This window comes from Apium graveolens, chromosome 10 (assembly GCF_009905375.1).
Source record: "Apium graveolens cultivar Ventura chromosome 10, ASM990537v1, whole genome shotgun sequence".
In the NCBI taxonomy this organism is placed as follows: domain Eukaryota; kingdom Viridiplantae; phylum Streptophyta; class Magnoliopsida; order Apiales; family Apiaceae; genus Apium; species Apium graveolens.
Window position 1 is genome coordinate 137543301 of NC_133656.1, and position 20933 is coordinate 137564233.

A 20933-nucleotide genomic window follows, 5' to 3' on the forward strand; every position below is an offset into this window, starting at 1 on the left:
GTCGGAGGAACCCTGAATGCATACATACAAACACCAAAGACATATTTGCGGAAAAGAATCTGAAGTGTGAACGGCCGAATGGCCGCGAACAGCCCATGGAAATTGACATAATGGGCAGCATCAACACTCCCAACAAAACAAAATTAAAAACACCTTTTGCCACTAAGATCAAGCTTAGATTAATAAACAAGAACATGAGATTCCAAGACAATGACTTAATCATGCCCAAACAAAGCACATATTCAAACATAAGGACAGCTAATTCGCAACCGACAAAACTCATTACACGACACAGAAAAGCCAGAACAACGAAAAAATTGTAACAAGGAAACAATATTATATGCAATTATCTAACATAACCTAAACAATTAGCATTGGTGACAGGTTTACAGAACTAAGCATAATATTATAAGCAAGGCAGCAGAACAAAGTCAATTAAAACGAGAAATGCAAGTCCTTATCGAAAAAATTACCTGTTTTTTTAACATATAGTGGCCATTCAAACACGCCACATAAAGCACACCCAACAAAGAGAGGCATAATACATAAAGAATTATGTATATAATTCATCTATGACCCATATCAAAAGTGGTCCAAACAATACTTCCAAAACTCCCAACCACTAAAAGATGAGTTCATCCCCACCCCCATAAAAAATAAAGCCAACTCTTGTGATTTGCTAATTATTCAAAATTCTTAAGCCATTTAAGAGATGACAATGAAATTTTAAAGTATAAATATTGATTCCGAAAGATGGTGGGTATGTACCCAATCATACCTTATCAAACATTTGATGGTTGGATTTCGATTTGGCTCGAATTTGAAATGGTCCACCATTGAAGAAGCAATCCATTGCCAATCTTCTGCATCAGAAAGTGTATACATTTAGCAAAGCAAGAAACATATGTGCTTGGCCTTATGTAGTCATGTTATAGTTTATAATCAAGAATGCAGAAATAGCTTAAGGGCATTACAAAGATCGAATGACCAGTGAAATTCCGCCATCAACACAATGAATTGTGAACCAAGGGAAGAGTCACAAATCAAGCATCTTTAACATTAGAGTACCCCGGAAACATTACTAACTTTCACAGATTATAGCAAACAGTCTTGTGCAAGTACACAACATTCTGGCAGTCAAGAAACTGATACAAAATGCAAAGGACTTGTGTTTTAACATTATTTTACCAGGGAAGATACTTGTTTGGAATGTTTATCAAAAAAAGAATGGCAACAAGAATCAGTACTATCACAAGGTTGAAGAACCATCTGTTAAACAAAACAAATTTAGCAAGCCAACAAAAGTGTCGGTTCCAATGCAGTGAAAAGAAAACAAACTAACAACTAACAAGCAAAAATATTCATATACTTCGAGAACACAAGTATAACGTACAAGTCACAATGACATGAACAAGTACAAGTTCACAATAACATGAACACTTAAGATACATAATCTAAAATTAGCTTCTAGTAAGAATTTCCATGTACTTTTTTTAATTGATCGATCAGCATCAATCATGAACATCATGGTAGTAACACCTCCTTGTGGCCGGAGGCTAGACTGTGTAAACTTAAAATTAAGGGTATATGTCAAATACTTGAACGAATTACATATCCACTGAACGTAGCTTAGCTCCCATCCGTGTCTTGCAACAGGAAGACAGTGAGAAATGGCAACATAGAGAAATCGTATCCCAAAGTGCTGAATCCGAATAAGTGCCGAACCCAATTCAGCTCCACAAATGACAAAATCAGTAATAAGTAGATACTAACAATCATATAGTTACACACAATTAGCGATAGTGGGATGGGGAAAAAACCCAAGTGAAAAGTCATCATTCTGTTATGTATAGCTGCCTGTGAGTAATATTTATCGACAGTTGTGATTCACAAAGTCCTTTATCTTGTCCATTAGAGTGAAGAAATAGTCATTGTTTGGCAAGAAGTAGAAACCAATTGTAGCCTCTTCTAGATATAAGAGTTCAACCTCTTGCCCAGCTTCCCTCAGGCCTTCTACATAAGCCAATTGCCAATCTTGAACAAGATCCAGACCAGCCACACAGACTAGACTTTTTGGGAAGTTTTGAATTGCTTTCATGCTCTTAGACCTAGGGCCAAATATATTACACGCTGGATGATCTCTATCTTCGCCTTCAGGTAAATATGCTCTCCAATACCAATCTCTATCTCGAAGTGTCATGAAATACCTACCATCCAACCTTGTCTCAGAGTCCTTCCGCTCTTCACCACCAAAGAATGGATGAAGAAGTATATTGCCCAGTACTTCAACTTCTGACTCGGCCGCCTTTACAGCAACATGGTGAGCAATATTTCCACCAGAACTATCACCTGCCAAATAGACATGAACTTTCGAGTCCTTTCCGCTTCTAAGCCATGGTCTTGAATGAACCCACTTAAGAGCTGTCCATCCATCCTCGTATGCACAAGGATATCGATGTTCAGGTGATCTCCTGTAGTTTACTGAAACAACAACTGCATTGCAAATGCCAACAAGGCGGCGACAGAAGGTATCATATATAGCACTGTTAGCAGACGAATGTGCAAAGCTTCCACCGTGGAAAAAGATAATGACAGGCACAACTTCGGTGGTGCTAAGAGGCTTCTGAAGATCAATTATGCCCCGTTGAGTTTCATTGTCGGGGGCGGACCTATAAACACGATTGAGGAGGTTGGTGACTCGATCAACAACATCGAACGAGTAAACTCCATTAACAGGATTTGTGTTGACAGGAACCTTCCGGTCAAGAAACTCTGCCAAATCGCGATTAAATGTGCCATCAGGACGACGAAGCATGTTGTATGCTAGCTTGAAATTGGAAATCAATATCCATGTATTCAAAGGAACCACCCTCTGCAATACATACACAAAGAATCAGAGGGTTACAACTTCCAAGCATTTCAAGCAATTTTAGCACAAAATGCCTATGAAACTGAAAATGGACACAAGTATCACAATAGTTGACCTGCTGCAATTTGAAGAAAAATGACCCACTTCAGAAGATGAGGAAAGAAACAAGATAAGGTGATGCATAATAGTGCTTAACTACTTGCAGAAAAACAAAGGGTATTGTTTAGAATAGTAAGTAAAACAACTCAACTACTTCAAACAATTGTAAAGATTCAATCTTTAACCTCAAATTTTTAAAATTGGAACAGAAACACAAACAAGCATACACCCCCGTCAACCAAAACTAATCATGATCTATCTCAAATAAAAACCAAACTTAAATTGAACATACTAATAGATATTATTACAAAAGAATATCTTGACAAATTGAAAGAAACAAAGCTCAGCTCCTTAAAATCATTGTAAAGTTTCAATCTTTAGCCTCAAATCAAGTCATGTGTAAAAAACTAAACTTTTTAAAAAAACAAACAAAAACACCAATCAACCAAAACAAACTCACAATAAACTACAGAAAATAACAGACAATGTAACAAAAAACAATGACAAGAAAAAAATCCAAACAAGACTAAAAGAAGTACCTGAGATTCATTAACATACACTTCATTACTCCCAGCCATTCTTTTCAATCAAGATTCAATCTTTAAAGAAAAAAGATTCAATCTTTACTGCCCACAAGACAAAAAGATTCAATCTTGAAAACCCACAAAGCCAAAATCAACCAAACCTAAGAAAGATCAAAACTTTAACAAGTTTGAGGTTGTGGGTATTGTTGTTGACTAGCTGAGATGAAGAAGAGACATTTGTGCAAGAACAGAGGAGGACCCAAATGACAAGAAACAGAAAAAGCAGGATCAAAGGGAGAGAATGGAAGAGTGTTATATATAGATAGATAGATACAAGTGTGTTGTAAGTATAGTTGGAGGACGAGAGAAACGACAAAATGGGGCGGCCAAAAATAAGAAAAAGGAGAAACTGATTAGTGGGGACATCATCACCATATCACACTACACTCCAAAGTTTTGTATCCTCTCACTTACTTGTGTTTATATTTACATACACGCATTCATTTTATCAACTTTGTCTCCTACATTATATATTTGCTTTCCTTTTAAAAACACCCCTTCTTGTACATTTCTAACGAAATTAATTTTTTACATTGTTCTCGTGGGCCATCTTTTTCTTTTAAGATTTTGGAAATCATTTATATTTGTGTAATATAAGTTTTGTAGTATAGCGGTATTTTTGTAAATATAAGAGATAATGTTTATATCTATAAATTTGCCTTTAAAATATTACAATATAAAATGTCATAACCTTATTTAATTTATATGAAAATAATCTCAGATCCGGTTTTCTCTAAATATAATATAAAATATATTATATTACAAATAATACTTAATAAAATCATTTCTTTATTTAAAATTTTGAATATCACATATGTACTGCATGTGAAATATTATAAAATATTATATTTTATGAAATATATTTTGCATAACATTTGTTCAACTTGCAGAATATACACATTTTACTTATTAAATTTGAAGTTTTTTTAATAATTTTAATTAATTAGTGATACTCAGTTGAACATATTTCAGGAAATATAATAACTTTATAGTGGTCTCGGATAAAATAAATAGTGGTTTTCATAGAATTTTACTCGTACCTTGCTATATTATGTGATAAATAATTATATTTAAAATTAAGAACAAATTTCTAGAATCTAATTATATTTAAAATATTGAGTACATTTGGTAGTTTTATACTTTTAATACCAATTTTCCAATTAGAAACAAAATAATAATATATAAAGTCATAAAAATAAAAATGTTTGTTTAATTAATTATGACTTAATAAAAAAATTAGAAAAAATTGTAATATCCTCAATATTCTATTTCCTTTTGCACATAATAAAAATATGTATAAACACATGTAAATGAAGTAATGGGAAAGGCATGGCACAAAGCTAATGCCAAAACAACTTTAACCAAGTTCATGAATTCACACACCTTGTAGCCCACTTCTTTTTGTTGCTATACATCATGTCTTTTTACCCTTTTCTTTTGTTTTTCCACCTTTTGTTTTGTCTTTTTTCTTCTCCAAGTTGTGACAAAACACTCCCCCACTCACCCCCTAGTTTATATACCTTCAAATCCTAAACCATGTTTACTAAATTTCTTGTTACGTAACTTCTATCTTACCAATATCTACTTAGTTTACTGTATTATAGAAAACTAGGGGTCCGTTTGGCAATTCCGTTAAATGGGTTTATTGGTTTATAAGCCCGTAACAGCTTATTGACGAGTGTTTGTCGACCTAATTTATAAGTTGAATTTATAACATATAAGCTGATAAATTGAATGTTGGTAACGACGTATTTTTTCACAACTTATTTTTGATTTTTCATTTTTTTATCAATTTTAATTTTAGAATATATTTTTTTAAATGTTAATATAACTTAAAATATAAGAATTAAGATAATTATATATAAAAATTATTTATTTTAATTCATTTAAATAAAAACAATTCTAACTTATAAGTTAAATTATCTAATCACTTATATAATTTATAAGTATTTATTAACTTATCACTTGTTACTCACTTATTCACTTTAAGTTACTTATTTTAAGATTTACTAAACGGGCACGTATATAATTGGCACAAAGAAAAGTGGATATTAAGACGAAAGAAAGATTAGGTAGAGAGGGGGTGCAAGTGGTTGTGAATTTGGACTTATTAGTTGTCGCATATGAAGGTGGCTATGCATGTGCCACACGCACCTATTCCCAATTATTTTCGTTGATATTTCTTCATGAATAGTAGACTCAATTTAACATATCGTCATTTTGTTTTTCATTTTTATTACGAGTTCAATTCTTGCCCCAAATCTGTCAACCTTTAAAATACTTTTTGAAATTTCAGTTTTCGAATGTTCATTTTTCAATATGAGTAATTTTTTATACATTTTTTGCAATATTATAAAAGTAAAAAAATTTACTTCTCGTTTTCAAATTCGCAGTCAGTGGATGTTCTGATGACTGACTTCCGACTATACTTAGTCCACTATTCACTTACCCTTTACTCCCGAGTTTTAAAAGAAAATGAAAGTAAGTAAAAGTTAAGTAAATTAGTTTTTCTCCTCTTCATAATCACGTTCCTCTTCATAATCATGTTCCTCCTGAGTTTTTAAAAGGAACGAAAACAAGTATTTATGAATGTAAATTTAACAATCTTTAGCTTCAAAACTTTCCCTCCAAAAATGGGATGAAAGTATTTTACCTCATAAACACTTTCTTCCTTCCCATTAAAAAATTAAAAAATTCGTGAGCAAGCACTGAAACTCAAATTTTGACACACAATTTTGATAAATTTTAGAAATACTCATTTTTGATAATACTCACTCAAGTAGTAATCACTTAAACTCAAATCTCTTAACATATAATCTCCATAATCTATCTTTATAAATACTTAGTCTTTAAATTAAATTTCCCAATTCTAAAATTGTTCTATTAGTATAGATTACACTGATTTTGGGTTGTACATGAGTTTAAAAAAGTGTGTAAATTAGTGATGAAAAATGAGTAAAGTGATGAAATAGATAATATTTAATATATAAAATGGATATAGTAGTGAAAATTAATGAATGTAATTAATTTGTATATTATAAAATTTTACTATTTTAGGAAATATTTGCAGTGTAAAATAGAAAAAACATGTCACAAAATAAAGGGAAAATATATTTTTTCATCACTCAACTTATCATATTTTTAGGAACTTACCATTCAACTATTTTTTTTTCTTTTACTCACTAATGTTAGGTTAACATTGGTATTTAGTCACTAATGTTATATTCGGATTTGATTATTAGCATTATGTCAATTTTTTGTAGCATTTTTAAAATATGGTGGTAGTCTATAATATTTTAATAATTTGATATATGTCTATATCTTTATATATAATAGTCCATATGTCCCCACCACGTGTATCTTGGTGATGAGAGTTTGACAAACATTTTAAGGTTCCTAAAAGATGTAGTTTAATGAATTATTTTAATTTTTTTTCTGAATAATAATTTATCGTTTAAATTTCAATATACAAAAAAAAGTCTTAAAAAAAGTTATAAAACTATGTTTATAAAATTATGTTTATAGTTATGATTTTAGGTTGGTAAAAGTTGCATGAAGGAGTTATTATTAGTGATTTCATTGGATTTTTGAAAGTGTCGTTTGGTAAAATATTGATATGTAATTTTTTAATATTTTTAGTACTTTATGATCAGTTTGCTAATTTGATTATATTAATTTTTTCATTTTTTATTTCCCAATAATTTTAGTACGGATTGGGATGCCTCTTCGTAATAATTTTGTTTTGAGTTTAGTACCCTACCTAAAAAGTAACAGACGTATATCAACCGATTTTATGCGTCTGTTTACAATGTATATACATCTGTTCTGACAAGATATTTAAAACAAAAAGCGTCCTTCCTATAACATAGCTATATAATTCAGACAATATACGACTCCTCCAAATCCATCTACAAACTCAAACACATATAAGTTTTCTTATAAGACACTGTGACACTTTTTTTACTAGTTATCACTATATTTTAATAATGTTATAAAATATTGATAAAATACTAATAATCAAATCTGAACTTAACATTAGTGACTAAAAAAAATCCAAACCTAATATTAGTGAGTAAAAAAAAAATTATAATTTAATAATAAATTTCTAAACACACATGATGACGAAAAAATTCATTTTCACCAAAATAAAAAATAAAAAACGTAAAAAAATAAGAGTGATTTTGGGAATACAAAAATGAGAGGGGAGAAGGAAGGTTTGGAATGTTGCGCCATTTTGGTCAATTTCCACCCCCAAGTGGAATAAAGTTATATGGACTAGTACATGCTCTTTTGTCCGTTTCTTTTTCCGTTTTTTGGATCACTATTTATTTGTCATTTCTGATACCCTCCCGTTTCATCTTTTGTCCCTTCCTTCTTTAGCATATAGCTACCCTACACCCTCCTGTTGCAACAATCTTACGGCTTATCACTCTTCACTTTGGCCTTTTCCCGTGCAATGCACTTTCATTAATATTTTAAAATTTTATTTATTTTATTATATTATAAAATTAAGAAATTATATAAATACATAATAATTTTAAATTTATAATAAAATTAATAAAATAATCCGTGATCAAAATTTAATAAGAGAAGTAAACTATTTCTAGTAATTTAAAATTTTAGTAGTTTAGTGGTTACATAACACCATTTTCTTTTTTTTAATAATAAGATAAGATGTAGTCGTAGTTTAGTGAGATAATCGACTATATCTAATAGTTTAACTAACATAGTAGTTAAATGGATATATAACTATTTATTTATTTATTTAATAACTAAGATTAGGGGATAATCATGAAACTAAATTATCCATTATTCCGGTTATTTTAGCAGAGTATAAATATACACACACTTCGTTCTCCAGGGGAGTGTACGTGTTTCACGGATTGTTTCTATCTTGTTATTAATTTTTTGATTATACTTTTTAGGGTAAACTAGATACTAGGATAAATTATATATTGGTCCCAATCATTTTGGTCACAGGTTCGAATTCCACGGGAGAAGAAATTTATGATTATGCCTCATGAGGCATAGTATGTCGCTTAAATGCGGTTTACCTTGGTTCACGTGATTTGCAGGCTATTGCGTGTAACAACCCAAATCCGGGGTCAAGATTTGGTGTCACTAAACAATTATTACATAAAGTAAAGAAATAAATAAATAACCCCTTGAATCCGGATCGTTTACTGATTATGGTATGAAACAAGAATCTAACTTTCTACAACTCACTTCAACTATAATACAAGTGTAAATACCTTTGAACTAATGCTCTTGTCACATTCTTCTAACACCTTCAACCTCTCGCAACGGAAATTTCTCTAACTTCTGTTGTCTATCAAAGCTATTCACTTTAATCCTTATCTGTTTCTGGCAGAAATAAGAATTTACAAAGCAAGAGGGAGGCAAAAATGCCGAGCAAGTATGTAATTTGAGTTTCAAACATTAATAACAAACAAAACTTCCAGACAAAATCTCTGAAATATTTTGAAGAGCGAAACACGAAATCATTTAAAGGATATACTTCATTATCTTATAATCAATTTGATTTGCATTGCTATAAATCACATAGGAAATAATGACATTTGTAAGAGCTTCAGAGATTGCGTGTTTTCAAAATAGCTTCTGGTAACACTTCATACTTGAGCAACGAATGCAATAACTATTCATAAAACGACGTTCAAGAAATTTTTAACTATTCAGTATCCATCATTATCGACTAAGTTTCCATAGACTTAGCCTGCTAAACCAGCCTGATAAGGACGGGTTGAATAATTAAGAAGATCTCAATTCATTCAAGATTCTAATTATCATTAAGCAACTAATGTTACAGCAACAATTTGAACCTCAAATTTATTTATAAATACTGTAATTTTCCGAAAATGAGTGCTAAGAAAAAAATAACTTTAATCCATAATCACATTTTTCTTTCAAGAAGGAATGCCATTACTGGCGATCAATAACAAATTAGACTGGACATTAGTTCGCATCTATATTCTGTTGATCAGTCAGAATATAATGCAGATCTATATCTCAATATATAGATCTAGTCGGGTCCCCAGGCACTACGGCCCATCTCGAGGCACCAGTCATCCCGGTCCTCAGGATTAAGTAAAACTCAATCCCCAAAATATCACTATCCAGCCCGTAGAGTGTTTTGATGTCAAATCATTTTGAATTCAAAACATCCCAATTCAGGGTTCGCAAATAACCCGAAAGAATGGGTATTTGTTCACGAGAGCAATCGAATTATAGGAACAATAATGAAAGGAACGTGCATAATCAGAGTAATTGCAGTGAAATATAAAACAGTTAACTATTCTGAACTTAGAATATGAGCGAATAAATATTTGCAGTATTTAAAAGAAAAATCAGGAGTACTTGCAGTATTTAAAAGAAAGTTCGGGAATACTTGCAGTATTTAAAAGAAAAATCCAGAATACTTGCAGTATTTAAAAGAAAAATCCAGAATAGTTGCAGTATTTAAAAGAAAAATCCAAAATACTTGCCTCAATAAGCTTTAACCGTTATTACTGGTTGACTTTGGTTCGACTTTGATCGTTCGCCTATATCGTCCACCTACTATCCTATTCTCGATACGATCCCAACATTCGGACCCTTCGGTTGAAACTTCGTTGATCTCGACATCTAATCACTATATCGTTCCTAGTCCGATGTCACGTATCGGGTCTTCCGTCTAAACCTACAGGGTTGAAATACCCTAATTCAGATAACCGCTTAAGCTTAACATCAAATCGCTATCCTATTCTACCCATACGATTTCATAAACGAATTCATATTTATATGTATTATCGAAATACACATAGCAATTATGGTTCACATCTTCAAAAATCGGTTCGGTATTTAATTTCGGAAAATACGCATATTTGTCATTTTGAAAAATAGGTAATCGATAATTCATAAATTATTTTGTCTCAATCGCACTTAAGTTCATATAATATAATCATATATGATTATTCGACATCTCCGATAATTATAGCTTACGTTCTCGTATTATTTCATTATATTCTTTCATTCCACATTTCTGAAGTTTTCCTTCACTTATTATTTCATCCCTATTGAGTTAGACGATACAGGGCTTTTGACACCAGCTTGACTCTATGCAGTAACCGCCGAGAAATTCTTACCTCATTCCCTGAAGTACCCTTAGTAAATCATTCGTTCGAACCCCCGGGACTTTATTTTAATTTTAAAGAATTCTGACATGAGATTCATTGCAACGTTCTTCTCTAGTAGTTTGCCACCAATGCTATTGCGTAACTTTCCCTGTTTACACGCATTCTTGAAAAAAATTCCTATCTCCAACTATCGGCGTTTCGCCTCATTCTCCAACAGTTCTGGCACAACCGACGTTCCCAACTTGCATATTTTCTGGATTATTTTATAAAATTTCTTTATCATCCTTTTGATTCCACTTCTTGTCTTGATTAGTTCTTCATTCTCATTATTCATTATCTTTTTCATACATAACGAATTTCTTTTTCTTAATAATATTATTCTGTTTATTATTGGATAGGTCATTTCTAAATTCACACTGGAATGAAGGCTTTTATTTGTACTATTTAAATTCTTACTAACATAATTATCGAATTTCCTCGGTAGCTAGTTTCTTAGCCTTGCTTGACGTATCACAGATCACGTGTTTGACTTCTTTTCATTGACTATCATCTCTTTTCCTGAGTTCACATGCGGACTTCATCAATCTCCGTCTTTCATTGGATGCTTGAATTTGTGAGCTTTCCATTATTCTACAACAACTTCTATTCAACCGTTGTTCAAAAGAAGTGTACATTCAAATATTTCATTAATTCGTCATTCGATATGGGTACACATCCAAGTTCTTCCTGGAACGCTATTGCAGATGATATAATCTCTTTGATTTATCTCATATCTTCAGGTCTTGAAATATTCTTCTTACTAGCATGAACCAATAACTTTCTGTTCCTTTTTGTCTATTAAAAAGGCGTATTCCTCCAGATAAAATCTTGCACAAGCTTGTAGCAACATCACACTACTTTTACTAAATTTCCACTTCTTTGTTCTTAACTATAGGGTAATTTCTGAAAATTTGGGCAGCACTTCTCCTACACCATTGACTACCAGTTGGACTCACGCCGACACCATCAATCAACCAAATACTCCCCAATCATGTCCACCCACTTTCATCAACCAAAATCATCAATTCCCACAATTCACCTTTGATCAGCATCTGACCGGCATAACATATCTCTTCTTAATTGGGATTGGGTCTAAAACCCACAATGATTAATATAACCATACATTTCTCAATTCTTTTTAGAATATTACGAATTGTCCTTAATGAATTTAAGGTTTGATTTCATGATTCTATTAATTTATTTCTGACCATTCTTAATCGGTTTATCTTTTAATAACTGCGCATGGTCTTCATTATTACCGTCACAATCTGGTAGAAACTCAATCGTTAGATCATTATTTCTTGAAAAGTTTCACAATCGAGTCACCATTGCTTCATCTCCACTTATGGCTTCGTATCAAACTTTCGTCACTGACCCAGGTATGAGCATTGAATTCACAATCACTTATTTATGTAAGTTAGAGAACTTCATAATTTCTTGAAGAACACGTTCGAAGTTTGATTACATCTAAGATTTCTTCCATCTTGAATCTTCACGACCAGTATCTTCCAGTGACGAAGGGATGTTTCACGTCGTAATTGCATGTCTGAGTCATTGTTCAGAAATTCCTTGATCTTTGATCGTCGTCCCGATACTCGTTTGCTCCGTTTGAGCACACAACTTCACTTCCTTATTTCGTAATTAATGTACGATTCGCTAACCATTCATTTCGCGTCGAAATCCTCTGGTTTGAAGTGCATTACGTTAACGCAATCTACCATACTGATGAGATCCTCGTAACATGAACAACTGTCTGACTCGATATCTTCGCCATATCCACATTTGTCGGTGCATCCATTTTTCCTCGCTCGCAGATGTCCACCATTTATCGATTTGCAGTCGTATCTATGTTCGTTGTATGGTTCCACGTATCACACTATTTCATTTCTTATGAAATCGTCAGAGATCAGACTTTGCGCAAAAGGAAAGTTTGTGAACATGATTTTGATTAAAAACGGAATAAGGAATAACAATGCAACAACCAATTGAAAGAATTTGTAAATCATAAAATTGAAGGAAGAAAAATGAGTGAAGAATGAGACAACCATATTCGTACTCAAGATGGCCAGTCTTTCATACTATATGGCATACATCACATGATTAGGTGGCGTCCCACCCGACTCTTCGTCATTTCGATAAAGCGTCATACCACAACATTGTTGTTTCAATCAGGAATCTAGAAATTGGAGAAGAGAAACAATTCAGAAGGAATATAAGAAATTTTCTTTCGTTTTCGCCTCATATAATTTATCAACAGAAGAAGCTCCCACGTCTTCAAAAATCAAGAAAATATATACTGTCGTATTAGAAGAAAGAATGTCAATGCCTATCACCTCCACGCTTCACTTACATATGCCTTCAGGCTCGTGCGGATATAGGTTCACGATTCAAGTCATATCATTGCTTCGAAATGCTGTCTGGAAATGCCTTCACCTCAACTACTTCAATAATTTGATCTTAATCCCGTCCTTCCGAAATTTATAGCCATTGCTTCAGATTCTATTTATTCCGCATAAAATAACCATCGATCACACAACGCCTCAGTTTTGTCGATAAAATATGATTCTTCTGCCCACCGTCTAGAAGATTCTGCCATTTTCTTCAATCATCCTCCGTCCATTCGAATCATAAATCTCGTTAACTTTTAATATTTTTATAAATTGGGTAAATAATATTTTTATCTATTGATTCAATTCCTGATTTTATTAAACAATGTTTACCTTTGTCTTTCACGAAAAACTTTAAACTTTACCCCTGCCAACGGGTCTACTTGGTCCTCCGAACTAACAACACCGTGTCTAATTCCATTCTTCTTTTTAGGTCATTTTATGTTTATAATTACAAGAACATAAATAGTAATTTGACAACCAATTTGTAAAACTCATTTCATACAAAAATCTTCTGAAAGTTGATTAAGAAAATCTCATTCGAAATCTGATTTTTAAAGTTTTAAAAGTCAAATATTTGGTCGTCAATACTATATAAGTTACTTGTTACTTTCCTGATTTACCAATGAAATGTCTAATAAGAAGAATGCCCATATAAAGGTCTCTCTACTTCGGTACGCCTTCTATGCTTTTCCTTGGACTCTGTTCGCATTTCTTAGACGATGAAACTTCATTTACCGTTGTATATCATTTTATTCCTAATTCGAACCCAATGCTAACGCCTGCCATTATCTTTCATATTCTCGTCGTCGTCCTTAACTTGATGCTTACGACCACGCATGCGATTCGATGTTTTGTCTGTAGATAGGGTCGTACCTCTTTGCTAGACTTTGCTATACCCAATAGGCAGATACCATTCCTTGCACAGCGCCCGATATGTGATAAGAACCTTTTCGTAACGGTGGTGCCTTCGAAATGTGCAACGTTGATTCTTAATCGGATCAACTGGTTGCCTTCGACGTGGAACTCGTCCTAATACCTAATTCTAAGTTAGATCATACCAAAATTCACCTAGCATGCCTTTCACAAGTTCTCACAAGAATCAATCGCATTTTTCTCAAACCCGCATGAAAAATTGGCTAACATACCCAATCTCCGTTAATTTTTCGATCCTTTATTACTGTAGAATCTAAGAATTCAATATACCTATAGCGTTGTGACATTCGCCTTACACTTTCTCAGCAATCCTATCGTACCAACTCCAGATCGGATCTGCTAACCCTACTTCGCACTCAACTCAACTTAACCCGAGTATGCCTAGGGTTTGCTTCCTATCCTGTACGATCTATCATTCTTATCCTACTCTTACCTATTCTTATTTCAGTGACCAATAACCTGCAGCTCTGATACCAACTGTAACAACCCAAATCCGGGGTCAAGATTTGGTGTCACTAAACAATTATTACATAAAGTAAAGAAATAAATAAATAACCCCTTGAATCCGGATCGTTTACAGGTTATGGTATGAAACAAGAATCTAACCTTCTACAACTCACTTCAACTATAATACAAGTGTAAATACCTTTGAACTAATGCTCTTGCCACATTCTTCTAACACCTTCAACCTCTCGCAACGGAAATTTCTCTAACTGCTGTCTATCAAAGCTATTCACTTTAATCCTTATCTCTTTCTGGCAGAAATAAGAATTTACAAAGCAAGTGTGATCCAAAAATGCCCAGCAAGTATATAATTTGGGTTTCAAACATTAATAACAAAGAAAACTTCCGGACAAAATCTCTGAAATATTTTGAAGAGCGAAACACGAAATCATTTAAAGGATATACTTCATTATCTTAAAATCAATTTGATTTGCATTGCTATAAATCACATAGGAAATAATGACATTTTGTAAGAGCTTCAGAGATCGCGTGTTTTCAAAATAGCTTCTGGTAACACTTCATACTTGAGCAACGAATGCAATAACTATTCATAAAACGGCGTTCAAGAAATTCCTAACTATTCAGTATCTATCATTATCGACTAAGTTTCCATAGACTTAGCCTGCTAAACCAGCCTGATAAGGACGGGTTGAATAATTAAGAAGATCTCAGTTCATTCAAGATTCTAATTATCACTAAGCAATTAATGCTACAACAATAATTTGAACCTTAAATTTATTTATAAATACTGTAATTTTTCGAAACTAAGTGCTAAGAAAAAAATAACTTTAATCCATAATCACATTTTTCTTTCAAGAAGGAATGCCATTACTGGCGATCAATAACAAATTAGACTGGACACTAGTTCGCATCTATATTCTGCTGATCAGTCAGAATATAATGCAGATCTATATCTCAATATATAGATCTAATCGGGTCCTCAGGCACTACGGCCCATCTCGAGGCACCAGTCATCCCGGTCCTCAGGATTAAGTAAAACTCAATCCCCAAAATATCACTATCCAGCCCATAGAGTGTTTTGATGTCAAATCATTTTGAATTCAAAACATCCCAATTCAGGGTTCGCAAATAACCCGAAAGAATGGGTATTTTCTCACGAGAGCAATCGAATTATAGGAACAATAATGAAAGAAATGTGCATAATCAGAGTAATTGCAGCGAAATGTAAAACAGTTAACTATTCTGAACTTAGAATAGGAGCGAATAAATATTTGCAGTATTTAAAAGAAAAATCAGGAGTACTTGCAGTATTTAAAAGAAAGTTCGGGAATACTTGCAGTATTTAAAAGAAAAATCCAGAATACTCTCAGTATTTAAAAGAAAAATCCAGAATAGTTGCAGTATTTAAAAGAAAAATCCAGAATAGTTGCAGTATTTAAAAGAAAAATCCAGAATACTTGCCTCAATAAGCTTTAACCGTTATTACTGGTTGACTTTGGTTCGACTTTGATCGTTCGGCATTATCGTCCACCTACTATCCTATTCTCGATACGATCCCAACATTCAGACCCTTCGGTTGGAACTTCGTTGATCTCGACGTCTAATCACTAGATCGTTCCTAGTCTGATGTCACGTCTCGGGTCTTCCGTCTAAACCTACAGGGTTGAAATACCCTAATTCAGATAACCGCTTAAGCTTAACATCAAATCGCTATCCTATTCTACCCATACGATTTCATAAACGAATTCATATTTATATGTATTATCGAAATACACATAGTAATTATGGTTCACATCTTCGAAAATCGGTTCGGTATTTACTTTCAGAAAATACGCATATTTGTCGTTTTGAAAAACAGGTAATCGATAATTCATAAATTATTTTGTCTCAATCGCACTTAAGTTCATATAATATAATCATATATTATTATTCGACATCTCCGATAATTATAGGTTACGTTCCCGTATTTTCGGAATTTATTTCCCGAAAATCGGGCAGCGTCTCCTTTGTTTATCGGCCTACCCGTCGAAGACAAATCGACGTCAATCACAACATCACACATCAACCAATCCATAAATCCATTTATCAATCCCGTCCACCAATCCGAATTCACTTTATTAGTTATTATTATTCATTTTCGTTCCGAAATTTATTTCTATTACTTTTATTTATTTATAATTTAGGACTTAGAATTTATTCATCACGGTCCACCGTCGGCTCGCCGAAGCTCATCGCCGACGGCGATAAAATTCGCGGGTTTCCGTTTATTACGAACGTCCGACACGAATTCCATCGATTAATATAAATTCCTCCGCAAATAAATAATTAATTTCATGAATATTAATCAATTATTATTATTTGTTTTTCCTGCAAAAATTAATAAAAGAAATTAAATCCGAACAACTGAGTAAGGCAACGAGGACAACAACACACACGCTACGCATGCAGGTACACCCACAGGCCGCCTTGCCGGAAAACCCGGCGGCAACCGGACAAACCAAAAAGAAAAACAGCAGCATCTCACAGCCATACAACATACCGCATATATATACATACATATGTATGTATATACACGCACAAACAAGAAAAAGAAAATGAACCGAAGTAGTCACTGGAACTGACCGGAAAAATAACAAGACCGTGGCAATTAGAACCAAGGAAACAGGGAGGGAGGCAAACGGAAAAGGACGAGGAGAGTTGAGAGAGATTAGGAGAGAAAATAGAGCGTGAAAAAGATGCAAGAGGGAGACGAGATAGAGAGAAGAGATCGAAGGATGAGGAACAGAGAACAAGGGATTAGAAAGAGAGACTGCAAGTGGGGAAAGAAAAACGGGTTATACCCGATTACATCCGCCCCTTTTTAATTTTATTATTATTTGCCACATAACCCTCGCAACAACATTTTATCTGACCCACAATTTGGTTTTAATGAGCGATTCACGATTAATTAAAACTCGAATATTAATAAAATATTTTATAAAATATCACAAATAATTAAAAGTTAATTAAAATAGGATTTTCAAATTTTAAAATAATTTTTGAAACACAATTTATACCCGTTTTTAATGAATAAACGAAACAACGCACATGTGAAATTTATCCCAAAAATTATCAAAATAATTTTAAAAATCTCGGAATATTTCAAACTTAATAAACTAAAATTTTCATGATTTTTAAAGTATCCTGGAATTTAATACTGATTTTACAATTAAATAAAATCAGAAAATTATTTAAAATTAGATAATCGATAAAATATTAATTTCTAAATTTTATAAACGCCTAAAAATAATTAATAAAATTATAAAGCAACAAAATTGATTTTTGAAACAATTTTAGCATTTATAAGAATAAATATGCAATAAAATTACTTTAAGAATGAATTAAGTTCATACAGCTCGATAATTAATTACAAAATTAATCTTTGCATCCAACAAATCACAACAGTTAATACTACATCGACACATAGCTGACAGAACCATCACATATTTTATTTATTTAACATTTCGATAATTACATTTACAGATCGGTTCCGAAAATAGGTTACTTAGCCGCTAAGTAACTGAAAAGACGATACGATTTTGATACCAGATTTGAATAATTCTCAAAATAGAGCTTCCTATAAAATACTTTATACAAAAATAAGGTAATAATATCTCGCCTTTTGAGAATATGGATTCTTATCGATATATAAGATGATTTGTGTATCAAAAATTTCACACCGGGACTCATACAGGTCAAGCCGTACCCCGGATCGAAAAAGTCAAAACATGAAAAGTGTTCAGAATTATCAGATTAGGTTAGGAAGGAGTTTTCGGAAGATTTTCGGGTTGTAAAAACGCAAAAATGATTGAAGTGGGACAATTTCTGATTCTAAAAAGTAATTTTATAATTATATAAAAATAATCATTATTAATTATATAAATCCTTATAAAATCATATGATTATTCAAAAATTACCAGAAAAATACCAAAATTATCTAGATTTAATTCTGGATAATTGGAAATTAAAATATCTAAATTTTATCAGAAATAAACATTCAAATATTATTATCCATCATCAAATACTTCACCAAAATTCACACAAAATTCACATAATAATTATTTATTGATAAAAATAATTACATAATATTTCTCAGGCGTTACATTCTTCCCCCCTTAAAAGGATTCTGTCCTCAGAATCATGCTAAAGAACAGACACTGCTACATTTCGAGTATCTACTTAAAACTTCTCAGGACTCACTACTTTAATCACGTTTCAACGGTCTCCTACCGTCATCAGATTTATCATTGGTCATGCAACCCATAACTCAATCTTTTATTTCACATATTTGGAGCTAAATTACTCTTCATAGTCATACACACATAAATGCCTTATGGACTCGTTACACCTGTGACAACAAGACCAACTCATTCACAATCGTTCTATCTATCTCACTATTTCAAATGACCAACTTAATTTACACTAACCTTCTTTTCTTTCCGATTCTAATAGTTTCCTGTTCATGAAATTTCTATTTTCACTGACTGTTCTTCTCTACTTATCATGTCTCCTTCTGTTTGGTTAAATTGACCTATAATTGTTTCCAATCGTATTCAAGAATCTTTAATCGGTCTCTTGCATTTCCTATTCGTCTGCACCCGATGTCCTGAGTTAATGACGTCTGATGCTTCGAAATGTTCTACATCTATTCAAAAGCTAAAAAGAAAAATCTCGGCAATTGCATTTACTCACCACTTGGTAGCATACTTCTATTTCTTTTCAATCACTATCAAGTAGATTCATCAAGCGAGAATCTGAAAGGAAATATTAATTTGGAACAAAATGAATCATAACTTTATTTAAAACTCGGTCTCTTGGGTGCTAATACTCATTTGGTTATCCTATCAAATTAGATATCAATATAAACTTTGATGCTCACAACGTTTCATACTGAAGTCAACATCAATCATCTGTATTAATACCACCTTTTATATTCAACAACAAAGTAAGTATCAGCATAACCCAAAAGACGGATCAAAACCTATTCTTCAGTTCCTAACTTTTCCATTTCTTTTACCCATTTCTCAACAATCTTAATGGTATTCACTCTTTTGTTTCTATTTGAAACATCTATTCCTAAATGGACCTTTCATGTTTGATCTTTACCCACACACTGGAGCTCATAATCAATTATAACCCAAATTCATATCTTTGAAGCTGAGAATGCAGCTGTTATTTTCCAACTCTTCGCAAGCATATCTTCAGGCGTTCAACTTGGTCTTCCTTGGTACTTGAATTAGCGAGGATGTTATCAATAAATACAATACACTATCCTAATACTCCTGGTACATGGTGTTCACTTCATCTTCACACTTACAACTCCTGATAATCGACACGTAACTCCATACTTCTATTCTCTCTTTCCATGACCACTTTTGTGCACAGCGCAAACTACTCTTTATTTCATTATATTCTTTCATTCCACATTTCTGAAGTTTTCCTTCACTTATTATTTCATCCCTATTGAGTTAGACGATACAGGGCTTTTGACACCAGCTTGACTCTATGCAGTAACCGCCGAGAAATTCTTACCTCATTCCCTGAAGTACCCTTAGTAAATCATTCGTTCGAACCCCCGGGACTTTATTTTAATTTTAAAGAATTCTGACATGAGATTCATTGCAACGTTCTTCTCTAGTAGTTTGCCACCAATGCTATTGCGTAACTTTCCCTGTTTACACGCATTCTTGAAAAAAATTCCTATCTCCAACTATCGGCGTTTCGCCTCATTCTCCAACAGTTCTGGCACAACCGACGTTCCCAACTTGCATATTTTCTGGATTATTTTATAAAATTTCTTTATCATCCTTTTGATTCCACTTCTTGTCTTGATTAGTTCTTCATTCTCATTATTCATTATCTTTTTCATACATAACGAATTTCTTTTTCTTAATAATATTATTCTGTTTATTATTGGATAGGTCATTTCTAAATTCACACTGGAATGAAGGCTTTTATTTGTACTATTTAAATTCTTACTAACATAATTATCGAATTTCCTCGGTAGCTAGTTTCTTAGCCTTGCTTGACGTATCACAGATCACGTGTTTGACTTTTCTTCATTGACTATCATCTCTTTTCCTGAGTTCACATGCGGACTTCATCAATCTCCGTCTTTCATTGGATGCTTGAATTTGCGAGCTTTCCATTATTCTACAGCAACTTCTATTCAACCGTCGTTCAAAAGAAGTGTACATTCAAATATTTCATTAATTCGTCATTCGATATGGGTACACATCCAAGTTCTTCCTGGAACGCTATTGCAGATGATATAATCTCTTTGCTTTATCTCATATCTTCAGGTCTTGAAATATTCTTCTTACTAGCATGAACCAATAACTTTCTGTTCCTTTTTGTCTATTAAAAAGGCGTATTCCTCCAG

The 20933-nt window shown here is 32.8% G+C and overlaps 1 protein-coding gene across 2 annotated transcripts; it reads right to left on the bottom strand.

Moving 5' to 3' along the window:
* Window positions 1-1338: 1338 nt before the first annotated feature.
* LOC141689902 (gibberellin receptor GID1C-like) lies at window positions 1339-3881 on the bottom strand. 2 transcript variants are annotated; one of them, XM_074494416.1, is made up of 2 exons: window positions 3508-3881; window positions 1339-2872 (listed from the first exon to the last, which is right to left on the bottom strand). In XM_074494416.1, the coding sequence occupies exons 1-2, from the start codon at window positions 3544-3546 to the stop codon at window positions 1871-1873; spliced, it is 1041 nt and encodes a 346-aa protein (XP_074350517.1). In that variant the 5' UTR covers window positions 3547-3881; the 3' UTR covers window positions 1339-1870. The 2 variants fall into 2 exon arrangements, with proteins under 2 accessions (XP_074350517.1, XP_074350518.1); XM_074494417.1 differs by having other exon boundaries at window positions 1339-2987.
* Between the last annotated feature and the right edge of the window lie 17052 nt (window positions 3882-20933).

Coding starts and splice junctions, on each gene's coding strand:
- LOC141689902 (XM_074494416.1), bottom strand. CDS start 3,546: ATGGCTGGGAGTAATGAAGTGTATGTTAATGAATCTCAG. Junction 2,873..3,507: donor TGTATGTTAATGAATCTCAG/GTACTTCTTTTA, acceptor TATGTATTGCAG/AGGGTGGTTCCTTTGAATAC.